Below are 18,506 nucleotides of genomic sequence, written 5' to 3'. Positions count from 1 at the left end.
AGTGCCCATCAAACTTCAGCTTCTCCCATATATTCCAGAGGAACAGCAGGGAGGATTCTTTGCTGGGAAGAAGGCCCTCTTTAAACCCCCGTGAGACCTCCAGTTCCTCCTGTATGCGCATCTTCCCTCAGCAGGACTTACTTTCTATCTTTGTACCCTGGAGCCCTGCCAGGACACTGCTCCAGCCTCAGAGGCACGACTGGCTCAGAGACAAAGCCGTGGAGGGCGGGAGGTGGTGAGCCCTGTCTCAGAGCGACTGCACAGGCACGAGGCCCCTGCAGTCAGAGGTATTGCCGTGTTGGTCCGGTGTGGGGCGAGGTGCTGTTTTATGCCGGGTGCAGTCCTGGATGTTTCAGAGAGGCTTCAGCTTAGCATAGACAGACAGGGATCTTCTAACCTGTTTCCTATCTAGCCATTTCACTTCATCAGTGTCTATTTGCTCAATCTCTTACCTTCCCTATACAGAAACACTAAAATAAACAGAACCTGTGACCCAGGACTTTTTGACCTAGGAGGATACCAGAGACATTCAAGGCAGTAGGTTTTGAGGAAGTGTGATGTTGGTGCCTTTCAGCTGTGCCCCAGAGGTTGTCCTTCTTTATTACATGTACACTTTCAAGAGCTGTTTGTATTTCTGTCTCCTTTGTGCTGCCTTAATACAGTTTCTCTGCAGTCAGGGGTAGAGCTGACTGGAGCCAAATTCCTTGCAATCACAGACTAGATTGTCAGCATCCTGGAACCCAGTGCAAATATGAGGGGCTCTGATTACTGGGATTTTTCTGCTCTGAAGGCTGTGCTGTGGCCTTGAGCCATGTTGTTGCTTGTCTGTGCTCATTCATGTGCCAGCACTGAAGGAGACTTAAGCATACGCAGTATGCGGGTGACCAAATGGTTGCTCAGTTCAGCACAAACAAGGAAATGCCCCACACAGGCCTCAGCATCCTCCTAATCTTCTCATAACATTCTAGCATTTCATTCCTAAGGAAATGCTAGTGATCATGTCCTTGATCACTGTTTTCTCCTACCCATCTCACAGCAGTCTCCCACCTGCCCTTTTTCTCTGTGATCCCTTCCCATCAGGAAGCACAGGGCCAGTATAATATGCCTGTTAGGCTGCAGGTGGCTGTAAAATTCCTGCGTCATCTTCCTCTCTGAGCCAGGATGCTAGGTATCACTCAGCACTCATGGCCAGAGCAGCAGCTTCACTAGACTTAGATCTTTAGTCTTTAAAATGCTTCTGTAACCAGAGACTTCCAAGACATAAACACAGGCATAAAATACCGGCATGTGTTTCTTGAAGTACACAATAAAGTAAATGTATCTGAGAAATGCCTGCTGCCAGCAGGTGCCATGTCTGCAGATCAACATCTGCACTGTGTCCCAGCAGCTGAGGGTGTCACTGCTGGTCTTTGTTGAGCGGACAGATGATTTTATGACTTTTTTCCAGATTAATTCCATGGGGATGTGAAAAATGGATCCCTCTGGGTCTTCCACCTTCCTGTGCCACAAGTAAATCCTATCCTTAGCCCCCATGGTTTTTGGCTATAGAGTTTCCCTTTGGAGAAGAGATGGCGCTTGTTGATTTTGTCAGAAATTAAGAAATTAGTTGAAGGGGCCATTTTCACCCTCTTTAACTGTGTGCAAGTTTTTTCTGCTTTTGCCTACCTCTGATTCACTGCTGTGTAACTAGCCCCACATGCAGAGGACCACATGATACAAATGAAGGGAGCCAGAAAGCAGACATTTGGTGAAGCTAGCTTAAGAGAGTCATGCTGTTGTGACCCAAACTGCTGGCATGCTCTTCTCTGGAGTATTAGCATGTGAGCGATCTCACCCCAGAACGAAGCCAAAGAAACAGCCCTTTCTCCATGACCTTATTGCTCTAATGGAGCCACTGACTACTATACAACTTCTTACAGCCCCATGCCTCCTCTGCCAGGACTCTCAGATCTATCTTTCCAGCATGAAGCCATCACTCTGCACCATTCCTACTTATAAACCATGTCTCACAGTCATATCCTTTCTATCTCCTGGTTCTGCTGGCTTGCATTTTGCTGATCCTAAGTCACTGAACTGTAGTTCAGAGACCTAGTATCATATGTGCAGAGGTAACATGTCTGATTGATGTTTTCAACTTTCTTCTTGGCACTGTGGTCTTCAGAGAAAACTCTTTTCTGCACTGATATGTCCTGGGGAGGTGTACTACAGAACCAGACTTGACAGCTCTGGGAATTTCAAGCATTCCAGCAACCAGAGACAGAAATGGCAGAAGCTAGTTCAGTGTAAACACTTACAAATGTACAGAAGTGCAGCCAGGCAAGAGCTAGACAAATGGAGAACTTGTTTGGATTGACTGTCTGCCCGGGACACTGATTGTTAGTAGAGTCTGAATATGTCCGGATGTCTCTGTCGAGTGCAGCTTTCATGTTTGGTACGTGTTTGTGTGCGGAAAGACATCAGAGAAGAGGAAGAAACAAAGGCAGGCATCTGTCTGAGCAAACCTGCCATGACCAATTCTTGCTATTTTTCATATTTTACCTAACATCAGAAAAAAATAAGACGCTTGAATCCTAAAGAGAATATATCTAGAAGATGAGTTCAGAATGAAGTAGAGATGGGGTGTGACCAGACCAGGACATTCTGTAACAAGCGTTACATCAGCCTCAGAGGTTGTTGGCTTGGTTTGGGCTTTCAGCCGTCTGGTTTACTCCTGGAAGGGTGCATGTTGTTAGGTTTCTTCAGGGAAGTACACACAGAGAAGAGACTTTGGGCAAGCCATAGCAGAGAGCACTGGAGATTTTCTTTTGCTTATGTAAATAGGTGCTAAAGATGGGATGTCTCCGATGTGGAAGATCAGAGACAGACTGGGGGAGTGACAGACTTGGTGAAGGTGGTCACTGAGAAAGTGAGAGGAAGATGAGTTAGAGAGGGGGCTTAGGGTAAGACAGGGCATCTACATGCTGTAGTGCAACTATAGTGCTTGGACTCAGAATGAAGGTTGATGGATGAAATATATGCAGTTCTGTATAAACTGTAATACAAAATAAATCAGAGGAAAATGTCTATGAATCCTCCAGGTCTTGCTCAGCAGGGGTCCTGGGGCAGTCACTAAAAGGCTAGATGAGAGTCAGGAGGAGGACTATAGAAGACTGCAAAGATAAAACTCAAAGAAGATCCATAGTGGTGAAAGGGAATTAGAGACTGAGGGAGTTGTTAAAGCAGAAGTACTTGGATGTGGCTGTCAGGGAAGCCCAAGCACAGGCAGGATATTTGAGCTGTGCTGGTAAGGAAGTTGTACTAAAGCAACTGTGCTCTGTAAGCTACTGTGCTGTGGAAACTTTGGGATGTCAAGGCTAGTACCAGGCACATGACTGTGTAGAGTCACTCCTCTATTTGCAGGTACATAGTGATATGTGAAGAATAGCATGCTGAAACCAGGATGAGAGATGATCTGTGCAAACTAAAACCAGCATAGCCCAGAGACCATTTGGGGATAGGTAGACACCAAACCCTGGCAAGGTGTACATTTGGACATGTTTTTCCCTGAAACATTAGGATGTCTTGACCCTCTTTAGGCATGTGGGAACAGAGCTTAGAAATGAAAAGATTTTCTTGGAAGGCAAGGTGTTCACTATGGTGTAAGACATCAAGTTTTTCCCATTTCAGAATTGTTCTTTTTCATTTTTTATCTCTAAGATTTTTTTCAGAGAAGCTGATATTTGAGGCATGTGGCCAGAGGGGTTCTGAAATGTCCCAGAGTTTCTTCATTATGAGATACTGCCCTGTTCTGAGCGTGGTGAGATGTACCCTTGCAGAGCCTGCCCAGGGCCCTCACTCAGAGGCGCAGAGAGCAAGGCACTCGGCCAGAAAGAGTCACGGCCCGCGTCTTCCACATCCTTCCTGTCTCCAGGGTCCACGCAATTCTGCAACAGGGCGAGCTCCAAGAGAAGACAGCCATGCTGCTACATGACTGACCATGTCTACCCTTGCCTGTATTGTGCAGGAGATACAAAGCTAACCTTCCTCTATGGGTTTGGGGGAGTTTCTGGCTGGAGCAGTAAACCAGCCTATTTCAGGTTCTGATTTTCATTGCCCACCATCCCTTACTTTATGCCGCAGTGTAGCTAGACAGTTAGCCTAACCATGGGCTTGGTAACCCCCTGGCTGTTCATGCACATTACAGATCTTCGTGTGCTACTTTTTCTCCTCCTGACGATGAGTTTTTGCTTTCTTAAGAGTCAAGTCTTTGAAGACCATTGTTTTGTTTTTATTCCCACTCCCCATGTTTTTTCAAGTTTTTTGTCCTAGAGAAAAGTCTGAATTTCACTGGAAAATTGGATCTTGCAATGTCTGGCTTGGCGTCTGCAGCGCTCCCCAAACAGACCTCCCACTGTGAGAGGGGTGGCAGCTCACCCATGGAGCTGCCGTCATCAGAAACACCGCGCGGCTCTGCAGGCAGCGCGCTCCTCCGTGCTATGCCTGGAGGCACTGAAGCAGTAACTGGAGTCCACTTCAGATCAACCCCCTGGTCTGCCCTTGTTGTGATCAGATCAGGGAAGATATGGAGGGGAAAAAGGGAAGCATGGAGTGAAGGCTACAGGGACTCTCTTGAGCTTGTTTGAGAGGCAGGACACTGACCTGAGCCCCAGGCAGCAGCTGGACCACACAGTCCCAGCTATGCTGGATGTCATGAGCCTGTGCATGCTGGCTTTTTTCCTCTTTTTTTGTTTCCTTTCATGCTGGGAGGGATAGGGCAATTAGAAGTACCACAGCACGCTCCTGATGGCATGGGCTGTGCCCAGTGCTTGCACAGAGCCTTCTCTAGTCTGGATAGGGGTTCTTCTGCATAGCCAGTCCAGCACCTCAGAAATGACTGCGTGTCCTAAAAGTGGCAAAGGAATTCAGCAATGCAAGGTTTCTCAGATAATGTCTTTAGTTTGATGAATGGAAAGAGTTGAAAGAAACTGGCAAGCCCTTAGCATCCAAGCATTTCCTCACTTCTCTTCTGATCTAACCACAGGCTTGTCTTTACTCCTTTTAACCGAGTGATATTGGCTGCCTAATACAGTATATTATAATCTCTCTAAGAACTTTGCCTCACTCAGAATCTTGTGGCTAAACTGCTAGGAAGAGTTTACTTACAATTCACCATTAATCTGAGCTTCATCCTGTCTTCAAGGAGCATTTCCTTGTCCTTCATTTTATCTGGGCTGTTTCTGTGCCTCTTCTGTCCGCCATAAGAGACAGACCATGTCTCTGGACAGGAACTTGGGCTTGTAGTGACTGGGAAGCCAGGGCCCTGGAGTAAAGTCTTCTTTCTTGGAATGTCAGGACTGTAGTGGGAAGTGACAGAAAACTTCTGAAATGTGCCTAGCTGCTTAAGAATCATCCTGCTAGACTGAAAAAAAGAGAGCCCTTTGCTTGCTTTCCATGCATCTGCTTTCCTTCTCATTTTGATGTACTTGAATATTCTGCTAGATGAGGAGAAAGGCAGTAGTGTGAGTGCAGGCTTGTGCCTACCTTTTTTTAATTTTTTTTTTCTGGGGATATGAGCTAATTTTACTTTACCTCCCACCGAAATTCCTTGGGACACACACAGTCCCCTTTGCGATCCCAGCCTCACCTGGGGCTCACCTGGTCTTGCTGAGCTCACAGAAGGCAGCACTGGTGGTGACATGAAGCAAAGCTGGACCAGATGGGAGAGGGGCTGTTGCAGAGAGCCTGGAGTCCTGGTGTGCAACTACCTGGAAAGTTCTTCCCTGTAGCCCAGAGGCTGCTGAATGGAAGTGCTCAGGGTACGAGGCTTTGATATCACACGCCTGAATCAGGAGGCAGAGCTCCTTGCCCTCAGACAAGTCTGAAATCCCTCTACCTGACAGATGGAGCTCAGCTGCCCTGTTCCCAGCCAAAGCGTCATTCCCCCTTCCTTGAAAGAGTGTAGGCAGGCAGACATGGGAGCCCAGGATGTACTGGTTGGATTCTGGCTGTGGATACTGGCAGGTTTCATGCTCTCTTTGATCATCAGATCTGTTTTTCCTTTTCGTTCCCTGTGTTAAATTCCTGAGGAGTAGCTCCTAAATTCTGTCTCTCATTCCTGCTAGTGCAGTGGAGTGGGAGGGATATTTATCCCCTTTGCTGGAGACTCAGGTGTTCCTAGACTTTTTTTTTTCAGAGGATAAATTCTGCTGTGATTTGGTAGTATCAGAATTTACGGAAGGAAACAGTCCTCTGCTTGAGTAACCAAGTACAAAGCTGGGAGTAATAGTTTACATCCTCCTACAGCACATGCTGTCTTCCCTTGTGGCTATATCCTGGCAGTAAGAGAACAGCCTCCATCCAGTACTTCAGAAACTGTGTTGGTTCTCCTTGGTACAGAAAGATCTGCTCACATTACATTACAGTTATTCTTTCCAGGGAATGTGAGTTTCTTTACAAAATTATGCCATTCATCCCAGCCTCATGATTAACTTGCTGCATTAATGAGCTGCAGGTTTCTGCAGGCTTGAGTCATATGGGTGGTGAGGTGGCACAAGACCTGCACGCTTACCCCTCCCCAGCATTTTCCACCCTCTGCCTTGCCCTCTTCCCAGCAGCATCTGGCAAAGGGATGCTGCACAGGATCTGTTTCTCTGACTGTTTGGAGATGGAGCGGGGCTCTGACACATGTCATCACTGTTTGATCTCCAGCATGCTTGGCTCTCTGTCGGAGCACTCACATATAACAATGCTGCTTCATTTGAGCATCTGTTATCACATTGTGCTGAGGCTGACAGATGCTTCCAAGCACAGTTAATGCCTGTCGGCAGCCCTTAGCCCACAGACTGCGGTGTTTGGAGTCCAGGAACTGGGGCCCCAGACCTGGAGCTCATGAGCTAGAGGTTGTTTTTTCTCTTCCCAGAATGTTGGAAATTTACCCCATGCCCTGGCTCTTGACCTCTGGGTTTCTGGTAAGTGATTCTCTGTATCATATCACCAGCTGTACCCCTTTTCCCTCAACTTCCAGATATTTTTAAACAAACCCTGCTTCATGACTGAACTGGTGAGGGAGTAAGTAGATTTTTCTTCTTAGCCTTTCTTCCAGCAGATGAGTATCTCTATACTTAAGGAATCTTGTAGCATAAGTTAATATGCCTGAGGAAACTAGGCTTTCTCTCTTCCATCTTGGCACAGGATGGTGAAGAGCTCATTTCCTGAGTCCTCATTTCTGTTACTTCCCAGGGACCTTGTCTTAGGAGGCTGGTTCCTAGCTTTTGGCATCCAAGAAGTGTCCTAGAATGGCTTTGAACTGTGCGAGTGGGCTCAGTGTAATGGACTGCTCTGATTTCTGCTGCCAGTGCTGTTTTGCTTTGTAGGCTCTTTTTGGCCAACTCCTGTCTCAAGGATGTTACCCCTGGATCTTAAAAGCTGCAATATGTTAAGAGTCTTCCAGATCCTAGAGGCAGATATACTTTATGCCATGAAAGGCTTTCCATTTAATGACCTTAGAGTGTGAGCTACTGATGACAGGCAGGAGGAATTTGACTGGTGGGAATATAGCTGAACAGTTGCTTAGCTGTTACGCTCACATCTTGTTTCCAAACATATGGTCCAGAACATTAAAAAGAAGTCCCACCCTGGGAAAATCCCATCTTTAGGCTTCCATTCTGTCTGCTCCACCCCACGCTTACTCACTCCCAGTCCATAACCTCCCAAATTCCCTTTCTGTTGCTGCAATATATGGTGCCTAAATTTGACATTCCTGCGATTTGTTGGACACATTTTACTTGCTTATAAAAATTCTGGAGAAATTTAGTTATGCAGGTTACAGGTCATTTTGAAACCCACAAAACTATTTAAAGCAACAATTTGAAATTGTCTTTAGTGAGAATGACTGGGGCAGGAAATCATGTGGAGCCAAGAGATCCTCGTAAAATAAGGGAAAAGGTAGTAAGTGGTCCTTACTTCAGCATCTTGTGAAGGACCTCTGTCATTTCTTCCACTCTGGTTCCCCTTTTTGTGTGCAACCTGGCCATACAGGCTGGCTTGGGGGAAGCTGAGGTGTTAGAGTGACAGATAATTAAAACACAGGCAGCACTTCTGGATTGCAAATCTGGCCTCTGCAAAGTAGCAGAAGACACTTGAGAAATGTGTCAGTGTGTCTTCATGGTTGTGTCTGTCATCCAGGCCTTTCCTCCATAACTTCTCCTGCCTTTCTGTCTGTCCTGAGATCTCCACAGACTTGTTGAAGGCCAACCTGGCCTTCATCCTGGCCTACCTCCCTGCCCAAGTGCTCTTAGTGTGGGTAGGAACTGTGCCTTGTTTGTCCTGTGTGGCTACTCCAGCTGCTGATCTTGTGCTGAGGCTGAGCAAAGGTGGAAGCAATGTGTCCTGTTACAGAGGAGAAAGAGCTTGTAGGCCCCCTGCGAAGGGCATTTTTTGGAGGTGATCACTCTAATGCCTGTAGTAGAGAGGTTGAACACAAAAATGGAGGGCATGATCATGACGAGGGTTTTCTACTGTCTGTAATGAAGAGGCACACAAGCCATAGCACGGGGAGGGGGCTTGTATGGGCAGACAAGATAGGGCAAGAGAGGGAAAAGTGGGACAGAACACTGAGCGCATGTTCAGTAGCTGGTAAGGTAGGCATGAAGCAAGGAAGGAGGAAAAGAAAATAAAGCCCTAGTGGTTGTCTCTGCTCTTTCCCATACTGTTTGCTTTCTTCCCAGCACACCCTGTGATAGAGAATGGACATGTGGAGTGTCCCCAGGGATATAAGAGGCTGAATAGGAGCCACTGTCAAGGTAAGGATGCTGATCTTTTTTCCTTTGTCGCCTTCCCACATCCTTAGAAAGAGTAATAATTATCCACACAAGTAAAACAGTTATCTAACTTCCCTGATACAGATCTACAAAGATAAAAATCCCTGTGCTTCCATCAAGCGTGAAAAAAACCAAGTAACACTGGGCTGCATGACTCAGCTCATAAACATAGTCAGCTCACAACTAGGCCAACACAAGGAATCTTACCTGATAAATACTACTGACATTCTTAATTTTGACTTCAGTTGCCTGCTGTACATACACGGTAAGGATATACATTGCTGCTGTGTTAAGTGTATGTGTAAAAGCACTTCTCCTGTAGTCTGAAGTAACAGAAGATTTGTCGCCTGAAAAGTTTCAGAAGATTTTCTGCTGGTTCATGTATCTCTTTTTTCTAAATGGGAGAGTGCCATAAAAGTGAATCCTTCTGTTCTGAGTTCATAACTTGAATATGCTGCCAGGCTCTGCTTGCCTGCTGCACACTGCTGGGGTCTATACATTCTCACCCCCACAGTCCCTCAGCTCCATATGAGGAAGGCATCATCCTGTACTTTTCCCCTGTTCATAATTATTTGGTGTCTTTGGCCCACAGTCTTTGTGTTTTCTGTGTTCTGACTGAAATGGAATTTTATGGTTCCATTTTTGTGATTCACGATAAGCTAAGAGGTGTCATGTAGATGTTGCAGCAGGGAGCTTGGGCCCTCGCCATGCAAACCCAGGGCTGGCAATCGAATGACTCATTTTTAGCTGGGACTTTCCACCATGCTTGCTGAATTACTGATTCAGTCTATCCCCATTTTCCTGGGGGAGAATTTTCAATAACATAATGGCTTCTATTCCCTGTGGTGCTTAGATCTCAATCCTTCTGCAGCCATTGGCTGCTGTGGATTGGAGGAGCTACTTGAAGATGCTAAACTGGAGCCAGAGGAGCAGAGCAGCATGAGTGACTGGTGTCAGTGAGCAGAGACATATGGTGCCTGCTCAGGGTTGGCATTCTCTCTGGAGCAGGGTGAGGCTGAGAAACAGAGGGACATGGCGATATGGAGTTGTCTAGAAAGATATTTTTGCACAGGGAAAATCATGAAGCAGAGTTATGCACTTCCGCAGGTTCCTTTGTAAGCCAGGGTAGAGAGATACTTTTCGGGAGATAGTATCTGCAGCCTCTAGGTACATTCCTGATCTTTGCTGTGGCTGTGGGATGCATGTAAGGAAGCCCAGAACCTCAAGGTTTAGAGTGAGCAATTTGGCTGATGAGACGGAGAAAGAGGCTGCAAATGTCCCTCTTCCCTGCCCAGCTAGGAGGAGAGCAGAAGCTGATGAGACTCGATGGTTCCTGAGACCATTGGCCGTAGGAGAAATGCTGAGCTGAGAAGGAGCTGAATGACCATTTTACTGATCTCTGGTTTTTCAGGCTCTCATTAGAGCATTGACGAGTGACTAGAGGAAGACCCAGGCAAAAACCCATCTCACATTGTTCCTGGACAGGAAGGGTTGTCTCTGGTGCCTTTCCGCAGAGGAACAAATACTCCTTCTATAGGAACTCCTTTCCTTAGCTTACTGCATCCCATCAAGCAGGAACAAGCTGTAGTGAATCTGAGTTGAGAGTGTCAGGAATATCCAGTACAGGGTGGGTTTCAGTTTCCACAATCCATACAGATTCCGGGAGACATTCTCCAGACTCATTTCCTAAAAGGGAGCTCAGCCACACAACACAGATCCTCCTACACCAGCAGCAGAGGCCTGAGAGCCGCAGCATGTTCAGTGACTGCTGATTGTCTCTGATTAACAACAGCTTGGAGGATTCAGAACTATGGCTGCTAAAGTGAATAGCACAGGGTGTCCTCTCACTAGCCAAGGAGTCTCTCGGTGCTGCCTAGACCAGCAAGGAGGATGCTACTGGAAGGAATAATGAGCTTGCAATGCATAAGACAGAAGTTGTTTTGGGGACTGCTGGCTGGGTGAGCTGGAGATTATGTTAGGGAGGTCTAGAATATCCTGTGGTCACTGCACTGGACATTCACTTGATGTCCATATATTATTGTGTCTGTTGCTAACTAAGGTCCTGTTTGCTCATCACAGACCAGCATAAACCAACCTGCACCTTTATGCTGCAGGCTGCCTGTTCCAGCATGGATGTTTCTGTGGAGCACCAGTGGGTTGATGCAGGAAGTGGGTTGATGCAATGGGTCGATGCAGGAAGAAGCAGATGAGACACCTTTTGGTTATGTTAGCGATTTACAGGCCCCTTTGCTTCTTCCTGCGGGTGTCTGGCATGCCGCAGGGATTAGGAGCGCGTGGTGCGGAGCTTGCCTGCCTGCTTCTGTTCCCCTCGGTTTCCACTGTGGGTAAGTCTTTGACTGCCAGTGGAAAAGAGGGGCTTGGAGTAGGGCCAGGATGTGGCCCTGTTTTAAATTAAATGCACAAAGCCGAGCCCTTGGTGCTTGTTTGTCTTGCACTCTCATTACTCTAATCCCTTCAATCCCTTTGCTTATACATAGACCAAACACCTCATCCATTTGGTGTGTCAGAATGACAAGACATTCAAGTAGTGCCAGAGAGTGACACGGATGCCCCTCGAGGCTATTCTGGAGATCTCAAACTCTCTCTGAGTGAGGTTCCTAGCACATTTGGTTGCTGATGCTGCTTCTCATGAACTCAGTCCTATACTTGGCACAAGGCAGGAGACTAGTGCTTGTCACAGTGCTGTTAACAGCCACCCTGTCTTCCCAGAGCATGAAGAGAGGGATAGGCAAATGGCACAGCTATGCACAGGATTTTTGTATCATCCAGCACAGAAAATTTTTGTTGATTGCTCCTCTTTGCATTGAACTTTGCTATCTATCAGCTCTGAGGCCACTAATTCTGTTCTGTGGAGGAGGAGGTTTCTGTTTGGGACTCACTGACACCTGCCTGTCTAGAGAGAGCTTGGGAGCTGTCCTTTCTTGGCTCTAGGATGGTCAGGCATGCAAGGGACTGACTCTGCCACCCTGATAGGAGGAGCTTGGGATTAAATTGGTCTCCATCATGTGCTGAAACATTTGCAGCAGAAACTAGAGAAGGGCCATCACTAGGTCAGCACAGCAAATCCTGTTACCCTGTAGACTGCTGTGCACCCCTGTAGCATCAGTACTTTCAATTGATCAATCATGGCCTGATCCTTACAGACCATATATGGAGCTGCTGGTGGGATGAAAGAAGGACTTCGAGAGCACAGGACCGGAGGGGACCTCTCAGATCATTAAGTCAAAACTCTGGCTGTTGTGGCCGGCTGTGTGATAGCCCCACTTTCAGCAAGCAGTGATGCTCCAGCTCCAAAAGGCTCCCTTCCCAAGGACTTTGTCTTATGTTGCATGCTAAGTCAGTGACAGAGACAGTGCTTGAACTTAGGTGACTTTTTTGCTTAGGCAACCTGTTCACTACAGTGACAAGCTGGAGATTGGCTCCCTGTAATTTGGCTTGGCACTTGGTCACTGTGTGAGAATCAGTCACTCTCTGTGGAATGTCACCATATTTCTCAGCAAAGATCCTCTGTGACACCTGGCTTCAGACTAGCAGGACCAAGGGCTGAGTTAGAGGAGAAGACTTCCCTGCCAATCAAGGCTCACAAACACAAAATTGAGGGCTGTAAAAGCAATCTTAGCAGGGTGGCTCATTAGAGGCACCACATCTGTTTTCCATGAGGATTCTGAGCAGAGTGCTCATTTGATATCCATCTCTGCAGCTGCAGCAAGCTGTGCAGCAGATGTGGGACTGCTGTCACCACAGAGGTTCCCACCAGTTCAGTGCTCAGTTCAGAGGCTGCCTAGGACACCTGCGTGTCTGAGACCTGGTTCTGAGCCTGGGTATCTGATGGGAGGCTCTGGGCTAGGGGGACCTGAAGTCAGGGGCAATGACAGAGTAGCATCAACATCACCTGATCTGACAGCACAGAGCTAAGGGTAAACAGTAAGAATGATAATTCCTTCCCATTTGAGAAAGGCAATTGTATCACAGCAAGCCCCAGAGACTAAAGAGCAAGTGGAACTTCAGGCAGTGACAGAGAGGACCGTATGCCTACAGCCAGACAGACTATAGAGAGCTTATCCAAGGGACCTGGGAAACAAGACTTTGTGGCATGAGGCAGCCAAGTGGTGTGGATATAAGGCTGAAATGTCCCGGCTGATGAGAGCATCATGCCAGTTCCCAGATTCCCTACCTCATCCATCTTCCAAGAGCTGTGACTAAGCCAGAGCCTCTGCCAGTGCTTGCTCGGGACACTCATCTCACTTAACCCTTCCTGGAAGCTCTTGAGGAGCTCTGGCTTAGCTGTCCCTAATGCCATGACAAAGAAGATTCCTAACCTCTCTGTAGGAGCACCTTGGCACACAAGGCGAGCGACTGCTGCCTTCTACACCACTGTTTTCTGATTGCACTAAGACCAGCTCATCTGGGAGGTGAGGGATAGCATCAACCTTCTGCTGCTTGGATTCACTCTTAGCCTGTAGGAGGGTAGGAGGCATCGAGAGAACAGTGAACTGATTCAGTGTGACCAACCTGCAGGCAACATCCAGGCTTTGGAGGCTGGTGAGCAGCAGGGGAGAAAATAAGGCTCTTGTCTATCTCACAGCCCTTCTCACACCCAGCAAGGGCTCCTAGGCCCTAACTAGGCACCAAGGTCAAGGTCTCTTGGCTAAGTCAGTCTTTCTCTTCCACACAGATATCAATGAATGCCTGATACAGGGGTTGTGCAAGGATGCTGAGTGTGTGAACACCCGTGGTAGCTTCCGCTGCACCTGCAAACCTGGCACCATGCTGGACCCATCCCGCAGCCACTGTATCTGTAAGTGCTCCAGACAACTCCCCACAGGCTGGGAAGGGGCAGTTGCCCAAGGCCCTCCAGGTGTCACAGAATGTGTCTGTGAGGAGGACCTCACAGACCAAGAGTTAAGCGGGCTGCAGTTTACCTCATGCCTCTTGCAAGGGGGTCTGGGTGCAGGGGGAGACACTGCATGCCTGTAGATGTCTTGTGCTTTTATGCATGGATACCTAGGGCCCTTTTCAGCCAGGGCTGTTATCCATAAGCCTCTCATGGTCTTCTGTTCCTGTTCACTGCAGAACCCAGTGCAGTAGCAGAGGAGAGCAGCCTCCCTGTTTGACAGAGCTCCCATAGGAGATGAATTTACTTAGAACTGACACAGGCGGGGATAATGGCCTGTTGAGTGCTGGCCTGGAGTGTTTTCTGGGATGAGGATGGGGCAATTCTTAGGTTGGAGAGCACAAAGAGAGGACTGAGGTGGAGAGGCTGAACATCCTTTCTCTCCTGGGTCAGTGTAGAGCTGGATGCCAGGCTGACCCTACCATTGTGTTTCAGCGGACAAGGCAGTGTCCATGGAGCAGGGACTGTGTTACCGCTCAGTGGCCGGAGGTGTGTGCTCCTTCCCCCTCTCCCATCGAATCACCCAGCAGATCTGCTGCTGCAGCCGTGTTGGCAAGGGCTGGGGGAAGAACTGTGACAAGTGCCCCATGCCTGGTTCAGGTGAGATGTTCCCACTTGGGCTTTGTCTGCTGTGATTAGATTTGGGCTTTGACTTGTTCGAACTTATATTCTCTTCTAGCTTCTTGCTTGCAGCCAGCCCACAATGAGACAGGGGTTATACAGTCCAAGGAACAGTGCACAGACCGGGGCTTGAGCTCAGAGGTCTGTGAGACACAGCACTAGACCATGTATCTGGCTGCAAGACCTGGAGCAGAATGATGCAGAAGCAGACGTGTGATACAGGTATAACAGGCCAGGGAGCAGACCTGGGTAATCAGGCAGATAAAGAAGTTCTTGATAGGAAAACAGAGTGCACCAAAGGGAGAACACAGCCATGTCTGTGCCTAGCTGTGCTTGGCAGCTCTTTCCATCTCACTGCCTCCTTTAAAATGAATGTTTCATCTCCTGCTGGAGTGACAGCCAGGTAAGGAGGAAGAGTTCAGCATCTCTCAGCGTGTAGTGGAAAAGAGACAATACTGCAGAATTCCTTGTGGATGGGAAAGATCTGCAGGTAGTTTGTGTAGAGTATCTTGAGTGATGGGCAAAGTCCTCAGTGCCAAGGTACCAGAGGCTTTTATCTGCTCCCTTGCTCAGCTTCAACCTTCATGTGGCACGATCCCTTCCCAGCAGGAGTGTTCTAGGGGATAGATGGGTAGATGTAGTTTTTGGTGTCCAGGAATGCCGTCCAGAACCTGTTTGTTAGAAAACCAACCTGCACTGTGGGCCAATTCCTTCTACTTGAAGCATCCACTCACTGCAGCCTGGTTGAGTTTTTACCATGATATAACTCATAGGAATCTCCAGAAGATGAAAGGATGGGAGAAGCTGTCACCTGTGTTAACATATGGACACTGTAGGCCTATCTATTTTCATTCCTTTCTTCAGTGTCTCACCTTCAAGTCTGAGTGCTATAAGCCAGGCTTTAAATTTGTAATCTCTGGATGAGCCCTTCTTTTCACCCCCTGCCCTCTAAAGACTTGGCTCGATTTTCCCTCACAGAAGGCTTCAAGGAGATTTGCCCAGCAGGACATGGCTACACCTACTCTAGCTCTGATATCCGCCTGTCCATGAGAAAGGCAGAGGCAGAAGAGCTACCTCTCAGTTTGGAAGAGCAAAGGCAAAGCCACAACTGGACATTAGATTGGGCAGGAAGAAGACAGCAACTGCAGGACAGCTTGCATGGGAGCGTCATGGAGACATTCCTCCATCCTGACACCTCAGCAGGAGAAGGTAGTGTGGGATTTAATGCTCAAAGCTGATCCATCAGGGCCTATAGCAAGGAAGGGCAAATTCCCAATGCCTATCTTGTCCCCGTGGCAGAATTTCTAGCTGATAAGAGCTCTCTGTATGTATGTGGCTATGCAAGGTGTCTTTCAGTCCAAGCAGTATCCCCAGGACCCTAGACAAAGCCTCATCAAGCCTTTGGAGATGAGATTGAGTGTTCCTGGCTCCTGTGATTATATCTTTGCAGATGGTTCTGCGTGGCCATACTACCTCTGCTTGGACCTCAGGTCTATGTAGGAGCTTTGGCGCTGCAGTCCTTAGTCATTTGTCCAGTACAGCCAGAGGAAAGTGTGACTGGTGACTTGTGCCAGCATCTACTGGAGTGGAAGGTCCTGGGGTCTGTGTGGGAGAGGAGTCCTGATGTGTTGGCTTTGGGAACAAGCTCTTATTGAGGAGAATGAGGGGCTCAGTGGCAGTGTCTGGGAGTTAGGTGATGTTAGAGCAGCCAGGTCTCAGAAAGGATGGCAAACTACCTTGTCTCTACTCACCATGCACTCTTTCACTTTCCAGGTGAAGTTTCTCCTACTGGGCAGGTGAGTAAGTCTGTGTATATCTGTGGTGCCATGGTAGGCAGGAAGAGCCACGTGGATCATACAGATAGGTGGTGGGGAGGTGTGAAATGTCATCTGAGATAGGACTAAGGAGAGCAAATAGCTGCTGGCAGTGTGAACTACAGACCCACCTGAGCTGCTGTAGCTGAAGTCATTGCCCCACCAGTTACCCTACCTAACACAGTGGCTAACTTGAGAAATCAGAATGTCAAGTTCAGAGGAACTCTGCTTTGTTCAGGATGGGGTTCTCAGAATAATGTAGTCCTGCCATGTGCACCCAGTCATGGGACCAGCTCTTCCCATGGCAGTGTCTCAGAGAGCAAGAGGAGCTGGGGAAGGGAGTGGGAAAGTGTCCTGGGGAAATTGCCCCTCAGCTACGTTCATGTGAAAAGAGATGTCTAATGTTTCTGTCCCTCAGGGCCCTGCTGAGGCCACCCCAGAGCCTGCCACACACACTGGTAAGTGCCCAGCTGGCATGCGGTCAAGATGGTAGTAGAGAAGAGCTTTGAGCTCCTTCTCTGCATAACACCAGGCAGTACTGGGCAGGATGGGCTCTTGGCTGATCTGCCTGAGGGTCAGGCAGAGGGAGCCAACGTTACGCAGTGGGCAGATGATCAGAGATCATCTGGGGCTCTGGAGCGGATGATGTGTGATTGTAGGGGTGTGGGGACATGGTGCCTCTGCTGCAAGCCATGCTAGCTCTGTAGGGAGTGACATAAATAAGATTTTGTTTGTTCTTTTATTTTTAATAACAAGATGGTAAAGTTTCTGCACCAGAGTCTGACACCGCCCCTGCATTTTCCTATAAGCTGTCTCAGAACTGTGGGTGCTGGGATACCAGAATGGGAAGGTCTTGTGCCTGGGGTCCCAGGCTGGAGATCATGTCTTTCTTACTATTCCTCAATCACCTCAGCAGAGAAGGAAGAGCCCCCACATGTCCTCCCCACGGTGGGCATTGCTACCCCTGACATTGATGCATCTCCAACACAGACGTCAGCACAAGGCCCAGGTGGGTGTCCACAGCTTTGGGGGATTTCCCTCCTCTATGTGTCTGAAACTACAAGGAAATTGTGTCCGCAGCTCTGTGCTGGTGCTTTCTCCTTTTTCTCTTGTCTTCCCACCTGCCCTACTTGACTTCCTGTACAAAAGTCCATAGCATAACACCCTGGAGTGTTGTCACTGCCCCACAGCCTGACTCTGACTGCTCCCAGCCTAGGAAGATCCTGTGCCCTTCCTTGCCTGCAGTTTGTTTGTCTGACACAGCATGGCAGTGACTCCCAGAGTAGGGGGAATCACGCGCTTACTCTAGTGGCTTTGGCACCATTCCCTCTGTAGTGGATTGTTGAGTCACTGGGAAGTCAGAGTGGAAGGGGAAGCATGTGGCTCCCGGGGGTGGGTTGTTTACTGCGTGGATAACAAGAATTCTGTTGTTACAGGGTTGCCTAAGTGTCTGGGAGCGTAGTCTGTGCTCCTCTGCGTGGGGCTGGAGCACCTCTGGGAGAAGGCCTGGCGGAGGCACCTTGCTATGGAATGTGCCTCCATCAATAGCCTTTTGTTTGAGGTTGGTCTGGCCTTGGGCCTCACTGAGCACTGAGGGCTGTGCAGTGTCACTGCTGGCCTTCTCCTGCACCCCTTTGCTTCCCCGCCACTGTCTGTCCGCTCTTCGGTGGCATGGTGGGAAGGCAGGTGAGTGTCCCAGCCTGTTGTTGTCCAAGGAGCCTCTGGGTGCTGTGCTTTGCTACCAGCTCTCCTCTGAGGTCTCTTGCCTCTATGGGGCTGGCTGGTGTCATACGGCACCTTGTGAGGTTGGAGCTCAGTGATGCTGGCGGCTGGGGCATCCCAGCTCAACTCAGGGCCAGAGGAGGTGGCAGGGTGTGCACTTGAGAATGACATGTCCTCCCTACAGCCCCATTGACACAGGTTATGTGAAGATAAGAGGGGCAAGCTGAGCCAGCTCCATTGCTATCCAAAAGGGACCACGGAGACAGCAGTCTCCCAGGAAATTGTTAGTGGGGACCCAAGACACAGACCTTGGACTTCTTGCTCCCTTGCAGTGCTGCCCCCAACCTCATGCTTTCTCCATCCAGGGACCAGTGGCTGTGCCTCTTCACCTCTCTCCTGTGGAGCAGGTGCTTGTGTGCTCACCCTGGATGGATACAGATGCTTGTGCCACCCGGGCTTTCACTTGCACCCTCACCGCCTCACCTGCGTTGGTACGTTGACATCTTTTTTGTTTTGAGAGGTGAGCCAGGAGATGTGGGGCATTGGAGCCCCACAGAGTGCAGCAGGCAGGCTGGCATGTGAGGCACTAACAGTTCTGTGCAGCACTGACCTTAAATCTCTTGTGTAGACTTCCCA

General features: G+C 48.7%; 1 protein-coding gene across 1 annotated transcript in view; it reads left to right on the top strand.

Moving 5' to 3' along the window:
- Window positions 1–18,506, top strand: part of LTBP2 (latent transforming growth factor beta binding protein 2) — an 82,642-nt gene that overhangs the window by 48,938 nt on the left and 15,198 nt on the right. Inside the window, 8 exon segments of the mRNA XM_088529216.1 lie at window positions 8,706–8,780; window positions 13,495–13,617; window positions 14,149–14,313; window positions 15,313–15,543; window positions 16,108–16,130; window positions 16,567–16,606; window positions 17,062–17,157; window positions 18,236–18,361. Of these exon segments, the coding sequence (XP_088385342.1) occupies window positions 8,706–8,780; window positions 13,495–13,617; window positions 14,149–14,313; window positions 15,313–15,543; window positions 16,108–16,130; window positions 16,567–16,606; window positions 17,062–17,157; window positions 18,236–18,361 (879 nt within the window).

The sequence above is a fragment of the Tinamus guttatus genome, unplaced genomic scaffold (genome assembly GCF_059628265.1).
Source record: "Tinamus guttatus ecotype Peru unplaced genomic scaffold, ASM5962826v1 Tinamus_guttatus_pri_ptg000327l, whole genome shotgun sequence".
NCBI lineage: Eukaryota > Metazoa > Chordata > Aves > Tinamiformes > Tinamidae > Tinamus > Tinamus guttatus.
Note: the sequence above shows the minus strand (reverse complement) of the source record. Positions and strands in the feature narration are given on the sequence as shown.